The following is an 11,622-nucleotide window of genomic DNA, read 5'->3' as shown; positions in this document are numbered from 1 at the left end:
TACAGGACTCAAAGAGGTGCAAGGTTTTTGGATTGTTGGAAATATGAGCAATTTACTAAAAGATTTTATTAACAGAAAGACTAGATAAAGCATGACTAATATAGCCGTGATAAAGCAAGTCATGCAATCTGGCGGAGAGAAAGTAAATAGCACCTGCATATATGAACTTGAACTGAACACATCTAGGACAGACACTACATAATGTTGCATATATGAAGTAGAACCTAACATATGTAGGGCAAACACTAAAGCAAAGAACTGTGGCAGGACTTCTATCAGAAATAGGAAGAACACATATGGGACAACAGGAGTAGAAGCATTGGACTTGGGGTCGACATCCTCGCCAGCCATGTCGTCGAGGAGGTTGTCGACGTTGGGAAAGAAGTCTTCGTCGGAGTCCGGGTGTCCGTGACAAAGAAGTCAGTAGTCGCGCGGAGCGCTCCACAAAAACCTTATCACCCTTCTCCCGTACAGGACTCAAAGAGGTGCGGTTTCGGAGGCCTACTGTCCCGACCTGCGGTGCACGCCGCAAGCCGGGATCAGGAAGACAGTAGTAGTTCAGAGATTGGAACCGGTGGCGAGAGGAAGAAGTTCTTGTGCATCTCTCTGAGAGGAGCGACCTCCCTTTATAGACGCAAGAGAAGGAGGCGAGAGGCCAGCGACGGGAGATGAAGCGGAAGAGGGAGACGAAGGGAACAGACTTCAGTCGAAGAGGCGAGCCATTCAGATTGGAAAAACATTAGACATCGGCTCGGCTCATTCCCGCAATCCGCGTCGCGGCGAGGCGGGCAGCGTAGGAGGCGCGCGTATGTCCCTCTTGTTCTCATGCTCATACATGTGAGGAAAGAACCTTCCTTATAAAGAGGTCCAACTCTCTCTAAACTAGCAATGTGACACTAAACTTTAGTTCCACCTCTTACCTTGTATAAATGGACTACATGGGCCTTTAGGATTTGTTAAGAATTTCTGAAACTGCTATTAGGCTGGCCTAGAATAGACAAAATTCCAGCTGCATGTAACCTGAACTTTAGCAACACCTAGGTCAGAACACACGCTCCTAACGCTCACTTTGCATCATCGACCATGCCTCTCTGTGTACGTGGCCTGACGATTTCACTATGTAATCTTTTCTCTATTCTATCAATGCAAAGATACACGCATCGAATGTATTCACGAAAAAAGAACTTAACAAATCCAGCACTAATAATGCATGTGAGCAAAACGACATATTTTTCTTCACCCGACGTAATTTTACGATCATTTCATAATTAAATTACGTTTATATTTCAAATAGTTACGTTCATATTGATTCACTACGTAAAATTTGGCATAAGAAAATAAAAATATAGGTCATAAAATAAGAAAATTTACAGTTTATGTGTATTTTACATTATGTTTTTACGTTTGTAATTTTACATAACATAAAATATTTTTTATGACGATTATATATTTTCTTACGGTCTCTTTTTATGTTAGAAATAAGTCAAAACTTACGGAACGTAAAATTACGGTGCATTTATGGCAAAATAGAGGGGGTGAAGAATAATTATTCCTCACCCAGGGTGACGAATAGTCATATATAGTGTTACTATTCATCACCCAGGGTGCAGAATAAGTTATTCTTCAACCGAAGTAAATCTTACGATCATTTTATAATTAAATTACTTTTGGAATTCAAATAGTTACATTCCTATTGATTCACTACGTAAAATTTGACATAAAAAAATATAGGTCATAAGACATGAAAATTTATAGTTTATGTGTATTTTAGACTATGTTTTTACGTGTGTAATTTTACATAACATAAAATATTTTTTACGGAGATTATATATTTTATTAGGGTCTCTTTTTGCGTCGAAAATAAGACAAAACTTACGGAGCGTAAAATTATGATGCATTGATGGTAAAATAGAAGTGGGTGAAGAATAACTATTCCTCACCCAGCGTGACGAATATATAGTAGGCTTTTCTTTCTTTCTCATAAAAAGATAGTCGCAAAAATATATTTCATAAGGACGATTGAACGGCCAATGCTAACAGAGGCATTGAGCAGTAGGGAGTAGCTTTTTTTTTTTTAAGTGAGCAGTAGGCAGTAGCTGACAAAGCCAGGAAGGACTCTTTGTTTGCTTGTCACATGACACGACGCATGCATAGCTAAGAACAAATTTTCCATACATGCATGAACGATAGTTGTTGTTATATTTTTTTTGCGTGGACATTTTTTAGTTTCTTGACATAAAATTTTTTAACCTCGCAAAAAAAAGACATTAACTATTTTGAAAGAAGGTTAACGCTACTTGTGCATACCTAAAGCTCGCGACCTGCTAAGGATCCCCTGCACGCGCGGCACCCCGTCGTAGTGGTACATCCGTGCGCCACCGGGCGCCGCCATGTCGTCCAGCCGTGTGAGCTGCATCCACATACACATCAAGCTCACATTAATCCCCAGCGAGGAGAAGGACAGGCGCACCTCGTATTGGACGAGGAAAGAAACACAATACACAATTACACATGACACCAGCAGCATGCTCACCTTGCGGTCCTGGGAGAGTGGGACGGCGCGGCAGAGCACGGCGCATGAGTCGCCGCAGTTGGCCACGAGGATGTGGCCGCGAACCACGAGCGCCACCACCGCCGTGGACCCCATGACGGTGCCCGTCGGCACCCCCGACGCCGCCTGCTCGTCCGCCCGCGCGAAGCTCCGCCTCAGCGCGCCCTTCCATGCGCACAGCTCCGCCTCTTCGTCTTGCTGCTGCTTCTTTCGGTAGGCTACGGCCGCGCGGGTCAGCTCGTCCGCCAGGATCGCGTGCATGTGGTCCCTCAACACCACCGACACCTGCACCACCACGGAAATTCTGAGTACATACAAGTCGGTGATGAGCTTGAGTGTGGCCACGTTCGTAGAGAGGTTACCCACGGGGCCGCCGTGGCCGTCGAAGACGGCGAAGAAGTGCATGCGCGAGCCGTCGACCCAAGAGCAGAAGGACGGGCGCATCGACACGGTGTCCTGCATGGTCACCGCGTCCTCCCGCGGCTTCCCCGCCGCCCCGTACGCCCCGCGCCACGCCGCCCGCACTGCCGCACCGGAGCCCTCCTTTTCCTTCGCGACGGTTGCGAGGTGAGGGCTCCCGCGAAGGCGGCACGCCGGCAGGTGGCATTCCTCGTAGCCCTTTGGTGCTTCGACTCCGCCCTGGCCGGCCGCGGGGAAGTTGTTCACGCCGACGCTGGCCGTCACGACGGATTGATCCTTCCCAGGAACAGGCTGAGCATGTCTCGCGCCGATCGCGAAGCAGCAGAGCATCTTCATTTTGGCTAGGCTAGCAAGAGTGAGGGGTAGAGCTACACAGAAACGGACGTTCGTAGAGGAGTAGGAGGAAGGGGGAATAGAGCGCAGGAACCTCTTCCTCAAACACTAAGGAGATTACTTGTACTCGCGTCGCTTTTGGATGCAAATTAATGCTTGCTGCATTACTGCTTCCTCATCTTCACCTCTATTTGTTCATTGATGGAAAATGGCCATATCTTCTATTCCCTATTTATTACCCTTAATTAGTTTCTTGTTCATTATTGCAAGTACTAGAAATATACGGAGGATTCCATACGAACATTCTTTTCGGGAATAAAAACACATCGGGTTTGATCGGCGGTGATTTGTCCTTCCTTTATCTCACTCGCTTTTATTTGCTACCATGTATATCAAGCCAATCCCAATATATTACCTTGGCTCTTCGCGTGCTCTCCTAAAAGATATGGCAGAGTTTCAGAAATCACCCTCCTCCAGTGACTAATCTATATGATACTAAATTGAAGCCTATAGTAATCTCAAAAAAAAAATTGAAGCCTATAGTTACCGTCATCTATGTCTTCCTCTCCACCACCTTTGTACAAATATAAAAGGAACTAATACTTAATCGAAATATGTATGTGGCAACCCAAATCGTTTTTGCAAAACTGCCAACCCACCTGGATGCCGTCCGTTTGTAGATGCCGAGGTCGCGATCTCACCACTCAGGCGCTGGAAACACAGAAAATGGAGTTGAGATGTACGTATTCACGCATGTATGCCACCGCTAAGTGAACCCAGCGTACCGATTCGCTTGATCAAAGTCGTGCACCATGCCGTGATAAGATGGAAACTCTTGTTGGCCGCAGTCGCCACTCGCCAATACTCTGCATTCGTCCACCTCAATCCCGTGGCTCGTCCTCCAGCCGACCGCCGGCTGGGCCGGGCGGCCGTCGACCTCGCCATCGATGCCCAGTAATTCGATCTGATCTCAACTCCGCTGCTCGCCCTCAACCTCACCTCTGCTCATACGCCGCCGGCTTGGCCGCTTTCCCCGTCGAGCTGACCTCCGAGCTCGTCCTTGTCTAGGTTCCCATCTGTGCTCATTCCTGTCCTGCTTGTTTCTTTGAGATCAGCGAGCAGACTCCTCCTTCTACATACGTCCAAGCTCGTCCTTGTCTTGCTCATCCCATACAATATCAGCAGTAGTCTGAAGGTGTAGGTGCGGAAGCTAGACATCACCTTCATGGACTGATAGGCCCGGGCACTGGCTGCAGCCCTCCAGTGCATCAACCGTAAGGTATAGATTCTAGGTAGGTGACTTTTCTGATTTTTTTTACGGGTGGACTTTTCTGAATTCTAATGTACTAGTAGAGAATAAGCCGCCTAAATGTGCCTCGATCCTGGTGTGCAAAAATGATTGATACATGCACGGATGTAGCACATGTATCAGTGGCATAACCACATTATTATGATCTATTGCTAATCTGCCTTGATAGAACAGACTGTAATCAAGATTATTTGCCATTGTTCTTTTTCCCAAAGTTTGTAGTTTCGTCTGATTGAGTATGGTTTCTTCCATACATCTGGACATGATTCAGTTTAGTCATCCATACGATACTCAACAATTTTGATTGTCTTCCACGTGCACATGATTAGCTCATAGTTTATATAGTGAATTAAATTTATGTTGTGAACAAGAAAATGAAAGTCCAACCTCTGTTCTGGATGTGGCCTTCTCATATCATCCTGCTGCTAGTTCAGAGAACCATTCAATGTTGGATGGTGACATTTTTCATCTAGTACATATGCAGAACCTGCATAAGCCTTCTATAAAGTAACATGTTTACATCAGAATCTTTGTTGTGAGAGTACTTAACCTGGGTTAGCATCTTAGCATGACATTCTAAACAAGCAAAATTGTATTTTATTCATTTCTGCTTAAGGTGCCATGAACATATGTTGCCCATATTAACCATGTCCATATTCTGTTGTATTTGTTGAAAAAGTACACAACAGTAACTTTTGTGTAAATAACACGGTAATATGCACACCGTAGACCTGATAATGTAGGTGCAAACGCCGCGGTATTTTTGGACCCGAGAAAAAATTTGTTAAAAACATACACATTGTAAATTCTTTGTAAGTAGCATGATAATATATGCACCACATACCAGATAACTTAGGTACAAACACTGTGGTAACTTTCATCATGGGGAAGAGAATTGTTGAAAAGATACCCGGTAAAATTTGTGTAAATAGCATGAGGATATACGTATCACAGACATGATAACTTAGGTACGAAACACCATGGTAAGATTTTTTTTTTGAAAATATACACATGGTAAATCAAGTTTAAATATCATGATAATATACGCACCGCAAATCTGAGAACTTGGTGAAAACACCATGATAATTTGAACCCGAGCAAAAAAAATTGTTGAAACATGCCCCTGTAACTTATGTAAAAACAACAATATATGAATTACATACCCAATACTTTACGCATAACTTTGACCAAAGAGGGGAAAATGTTATTGACAAAATACCACTGAAAACTTATGTGAAAATAGCACGATAATGTGCGAACCGCATTCCCGACAATATACGTAGAAACACCGTGGTAACTTTGATCAAGGGGGAAAATAGTAGTTGAAAAACATAGCCCCGATGACTTATGTGAAAATAGCACGGTAATGTACAAACCACATATCCGATAACTTACGTAGGAACATCTCGGTAACTTTTACCAAGGAGGAAAAAAAGTTGTTTGAAAAATATACCCCTGGTAACTTATGCGAAAATAACCCGATAATATACGAACCACATACACAATAACTTATGTACAAACACTATGGTAACTTTAACCAAGGAGAGAAAAATGTTGTTGAACACCCCCCCCCCCCCCCCCCTCGGTAACTTGTGTGAAAATATCATGGTAATATACAATCACCGCGGTATCTTTGACCAAGGAGGGGGAAAAGTTTTTGAAAACATACCCCCTCGCTAACTTATGTGAAAATTGCATTGTAATATATTAACCATATACCTGATAACTTACGTAAATTCACTGTGGTAACTTTGACAAAGTCGGATTTTTTTTGTTGAAAAATATAACCACAGTAACTTATGCGAAAATAACACGGTAATATAGGAACACATACCCGATAATTTACATGCAAAGACCGTGGTAACTTTGACTGAGGAGGGGGTCAAAGTTGCTGAAAACATACCCCCAATAACTCCACATACCTGATAGCTTATGTACAAACACCTTGGTAAGTTTGACAAAGTCGGAAAAAAGTTGTTGAAAAACATACCCCCCTCCCACTAACTTATATAAAAATAACACGGTAATATATGAACCGCATACCCGATAACTTACGTACAAACACCATGTTAACTTTGATCAAGAGGGAAAAAAGTTGTTGAAAAACGTAACTCTGCTAACTTATGTGAAAATAGCACGATAATATACGCGTCACGTACCCGATAACTTATGTACAAACACCGTGATAAGTTTGACCAAGTTGGGAAAAAGTTGATGAAAAACATATCCCAATAACTTATGTGAAAAATACCATGATAACTTGCATATCATAGGTGTCGTAACTTTTGAACCCCAAAAAGAAGTCGTTGAAACATACCAATATGAAATCTACTTTTGAAAATCTCGTCGCCATGAATCTTTTATGTGAAAACGATTTTTTGCATTGTACCGATGGTTTGAACTACAAAACATTTTAAATTTTCAGAATAAGGACAATCTAGAATGATATCAACTTTTGTGTACTCTTGTGTAGACATGCATGTGCATGTGGAAATGGTGGGAGAACCATTTTTATGCCCCTGGTAACTTATGTGAAAATGCCACGATAACTTGCATATCACAGACGTGATAACTTATGTAGCCCAGACATGGTAACTTTTGACCCCTAGAAAAAGTCGTCGAAACATACCAGTATGGGATCTAGTTTCGAAGATCTCGTCGCGACGAATCTTTTATGTGAAAACGGTTTTTGCATCGGACCGACGGCTTGAGCTAAAAAACATTTTAAATCTTTGGGAAAAGGAGAATCTAGGATGACATCAACTCTTTTGTCCTCTAGTGCATGAATATAATTAGAAGAAGTGGATGCCGGGAAGGGGGAGAAATCATGGTAATCCATGCATGCATGTAGATAGAGATAAGGAAAAAGGTATGTGTGATAGTTTTGCTTATATGGCACACGTGTGCCAAATATCGTGGTCCTAAAGTTTTGACAACATCCGCCGCGCAGTTGCCACCTATCTCTTCAGTCCCCGCTGGCTCGGGAACAACATAAGGCAGCGCTTCAGGCGCCCATTATTGTGTATTTTGCAAACTGGCGCGCACACCCTCTCATGCTGGGCCGGCCCATCAATTTTTTTTCATTTTTTAATATACAAAAAATACTCTTGGAGTGAATCAGACCTATGACCCCGTAAAACATCGCAAGCTGTAGTAACCACAACACCACCAAACCTGAAGTGGTTACTTGAATCTTTTTCCTTTTCTTCTTCTTTATTTTACTTTTCCCTTTTCCCTTTTTTCTTTTTCTTCTTCGATGAACTTTTCTTAAAATTTGTTAGAAAAATATTCAAATCATTCAACAGTTTTTCTTAAAATTTATGAACTTTTTTCAAGTTCGATGAACTCTTTTTCAAAATCCATGCATTTTTTTTCAAATCGACGAACTTTTTCCCAAATTTGATGATTTGTTTTTCAAATTCATGAACCTTCTTTCAAAATCCATGAACATTTTTGAATTCACTATTATTTGTCTTTTTTTACAAATTTTTGTTTTTTTTCGTCAGTCAACAGTAAATGCGGTCGGTGAACCAGGACTGAGAATCGAGCGGTCGCCACGTACATGGGCTGGCCCACGAGTGATGGCACATGGGCGCCAGAAAGCTTTCATGGTGTTTAACGCGCCGAATAGGAGCCCCCAGAACAGAATGAGGCAGGCGCTCACTCAGGAAGCGGAAATGATTGGTACCAAAGTATTTCCGCGGCCAAGGCCCAACGTCAGGTACATGCGTTGAGCAATCGCTGGGTTATATTTAGGCTGAAGGCAAAATCCTAGTGTGGTCCATGGACCACCGTGGCCACCTACTGGCCTGCACTCACCCTCATCTTCAAGGGCAGATATTCCAATTCCGAGGCTCGCTAAAGATGCTTTTAATCTGGATGTTGGGCGTCATATTTGAGTTTTAAAGCCACCAGATTTACATTGTATCCCGATGAACATTATTGATTAATAAAGCAAGTGTGTTTAGATTTTTAAAAAAGGAGTACCTCCCATGTCTTCATGTTGCATGGAGATTCAGTGTGTAGTGCAGGTGAAAGATCTATATCATAACCTAAGCAGAGCTCCGCCGCCACTTATCTCTTACTAGCTAACTACCCGCGCATTGCAATGTGACATGCATATTTTTATTGTTCAACATCACTCATGTCTCATATATACTTTACCCAAATCTCCACCTCCCTAGTCCAATCTCACAACCTATGTCAATGGCCTATCCTTGGCAACGCCTGTAAAAAGATTTAGTACTATATATGAAATGGTGTACACTAATGGATTAGGAAAAAAAAAGGGTTAGTCTCCACATTACTGCAAGATTGTACGAATTCAGGATAGGCATGGGTGAAAAAACAGCAAGCGAATCGAGAGAGGGATTGAGTAGGAACGGAAATAAAAGTATTGATTTAGTATAGATTATCCTATGTTACTCCACATTTTTGTTTTGTGCAGCATCAGTTGAGATAACCAGAATAATATACAGGAAACAGGGGGTCGTGAAGACGAAAAAACTAACACACGGGAAAACGGGGGGAGGTGTCGAGGACAGATATCTCCAATGTCAAGTAGACGCGCTTGATAATGCTCAAAAAAAAAGTAGACGCGCTTGATAGCGCTGGGTTTTATTTGGGCTGAAGTACATGTATTAAAGGCAAAATTCTAGTATAGTTCATGGACCACTCTGGCCATCTACTGACCGGCACGTACCTCGCACGTCTGCGGGTTGCATGTAGATGCAGTGCAGTGCAGGTGAGAGAACCTAGGCAGAGCTTGACTGTAACTAAAGGTGTTCCATCGATCGGGTTCTCAGACACAACAAACAAGACACCACCAAAACCAAAACCTTCCATGGAAGCAACCAGTTATTGTGACGGGAAGCAACGTAAAGAACTATGGAGCTGGTGGTCCTAGCAGCTAGCGGCTAGATTGGGCCATGAGAACTGCCTCACACCAAATTTACCTCGATGCATATACAAATCGGTGCGCTCTCCCCCATGGTTGCCATCACAAACAGATCGATTAGGTAGCTAGCTACCATGGACAGAAATGTGTGCGTCTCTCTTGTGATCCTTGCCCTTGTGCTCGCTTGCCCAGACACCGAGGCGGCGGCGGTCTACAACGTCGACCAGGCGGTGATGCCAAAGTCGTCGTCGTCGTCGATGAGGCTGGAGGATGTAGTGGCGCGGGAGCTCGCGGTGGTGACGACGATGGACCTGGACGTGCGCAGCCGCGTCTACGGCGCCGGCGACATCTCCAACGGAGCCCTGGACGCCAACAAGCCACGCTGTGTCCGTAACTGCCCGGCGCCGGCCGGTTATCCGTACACGGGCCGGGGATGCAACAAATACTACGATTGCCGTGATTGACAAGGGCAGTGAGCCAGTGAATGGAACGGCGATACCTCCAAGAAATCCATGCTCTATTTCCAATATTCATGTTGCATGCATCTCTGTAACGTTGTTGCTATCGCCATATGTGTTGAAATAACTTTTTTAGCATGTCTTGAAATAGGAAAATGTTTAGATTCAACCGACTGATTTCTTGAAAAATCAGTCGGTTCGCACGTCGTCTGGTGGTCCCGTAACGTGTGTCATCCTTATCTCTTCCGCTCAGCCCTTCTTCTAGATCGAGCTGATCCCTTTTCCCCCTTTTCTTCTCACACTCCCGTACAAGATGTGGCACGACCGCCGGAACCCCGCCATCTTCCCTTCCCCTCCCTGCAGCCTGGCCTTCCTTTTTCTCCATTGAATCGATTTCCACCGCCGCGGCTAGGATGCTGCATCGCAACGCAGCATCCATGGTTGAAATGGGTTCATAGTAGTTTATAGCATCGCATCGCTATTGGTAAAATTTGCTATTTCTTTTCTACTGCATATTGTCGCTGTATTTGTACTGGTTTATAGTAGTCTCATGATATGATTTTATGATCATGATGAGTTATTATTTTAGTAGGTGAAAAAGACATGGATTGATCAAGTTTGGCTTAGTAGTACTTTGGATATGCACCATGTTGCCTCCACTTGAATCTAACCATGTTTATTTCACCCACCGATATATATAATAACTGATCATGCTCATAGTGATATAACAACTAAGCATCGTCATCGTTAATAATAACTCATCATCGTTATCATAATAACAAGTCATACTCATCATCATCATAGTCATCAAACAACTTCTACTCGTTAACATAATAACAAGTGATACTCATCATCATCATAGTCATCTAACCAACCCTACTTAATTGTTCTTAGGACCTACTACCCTCTCTAATGTAAAATAGCATAAAACAAGATAGGCCCTGACGCTCCATTATGGAGAATGGAGATTATCCTGTCTACAATTCTTGCGCTTCACACAATGTTGCTTTCAAGTAGATCCCTATAATTCTCCATACATTTTTTCCATTCTTTGATTGTCATGTATTCATCGGTTTTAGAAATCCGGTATGAACAACGGTGAAGCCTAGGCAGACTTGGCCGTAAGCTAATAACATCAAGGCGACCTTTTGAAAACATCAGATCAGGCACACAATCCTTTGGGGTCTTCTGTTGAAAAAACATAATAATAACGTCGTAGTTAGCAATGTAGTTTAGCTTTAGAAGAATATATGCAACAGATGTGCGGATGTCGTAATAGTGAAAAATCTTACCATGCCACCATCTCCATGGATGTTGTCGTAGTTCAACATGTGCACTAGTGGCACGTATTGACCATAATGTGCAGGAGTTTCATAATTAATATTGTAATTCTCAACATCACTAATAAATGAGATAAGATGATCTTTCTCCTCATAAGTTAATTCAGCGCCATCAGTGTAGTAGATTTTTTCTACCATCTTCCGTACATTTTTTGAAGAATGAAAATAAGATCTCAACTATTTTGAAATAAACAATATAAATTACTTAATAAATATGTTTGAGAAACTCACATAGAGGTAGAAGTGGAAGCGTATCAACAAGAACCCAAATGTCGATATTAGCTACCTCGGCCGGTGGCGGTATACAGGAGGGA

The 11,622-nt window shown here is 42.8% G+C and overlaps 2 protein-coding genes across 2 annotated transcripts; one reads left to right on the top strand and one right to left on the bottom strand.

Moving 5' to 3' along the window:
• Nucleotides 1–2,074: 2,074 nt before the first annotated feature.
• On the bottom strand, nt 2,075–3,013 carry LOC125526537 (probable protein phosphatase 2C 37). The gene is made up of 4 exons (XM_048691215.1): nt 2,918–3,013; nt 2,534–2,836; nt 2,308–2,410; nt 2,075–2,154 (listed from the first exon to the last, which is right to left on the bottom strand). The coding sequence occupies exons 1-4, from the start codon at nt 3,011–3,013 to the stop codon at nt 2,075–2,077; spliced, it is 582 nt and encodes a 193-aa protein (XP_048547172.1).
• A 6,584-nt stretch (nt 3,014–9,597) lies between these two features.
• On the top strand, nt 9,598–10,103 carry LOC125526538. The gene has a single exon (XM_048691216.1). The coding sequence runs from the start codon at nt 9,645–9,647 to the stop codon at nt 9,972–9,974; it is 330 nt and encodes a 109-aa protein (XP_048547173.1). The 5' UTR covers nt 9,598–9,644; the 3' UTR covers nt 9,975–10,103.
• The last annotated feature ends 1,519 nt before the right edge of the window (nt 10,104–11,622 follow it).

Source organism: Triticum urartu, unplaced genomic scaffold (genome assembly GCF_003073215.2).
Source record: "Triticum urartu cultivar G1812 unplaced genomic scaffold, Tu2.1 TuUngrouped_contig_10422, whole genome shotgun sequence".
In the NCBI taxonomy this organism is placed as follows: domain Eukaryota; kingdom Viridiplantae; phylum Streptophyta; class Magnoliopsida; order Poales; family Poaceae; genus Triticum; species Triticum urartu.
Note: the sequence above shows the minus strand (reverse complement) of the source record. Positions and strands in the feature narration are given on the sequence as shown.

What these genes read in the sequence shown, in the direction of transcription:
- LOC125526538 (XM_048691216.1), top strand. Translation starts at nt 9,645, where the DNA reads ATGGACAGAAATGTGTGCGTCTCTCTTGTGATCCTTGCCCTTGTGCTC.
- LOC125526537 (XM_048691215.1), bottom strand. Translation starts at nt 3,013, where the DNA reads ATGCAGGACACCGTGTCGATGCGCCCGTCCTTCTGCTCTTGGGTCGAC. An exon ending in TCGACGGCCACGGCGGCCCC is followed by an intron (nt 2,837 to 2,917) that starts GTGGGTAACCTC and finishes GTGGTGGTGCAG; the next exon opens with GTGTCGGTGGTGTTGAGGGA. An exon ending in TAGCAGGTCGCGAGCTTTAG is followed by an intron (nt 2,155 to 2,307) that starts GTATGCACAAGT and finishes ATTTGTTCTTAG; the next exon opens with CTATGCATGCGTCGTGTCAT.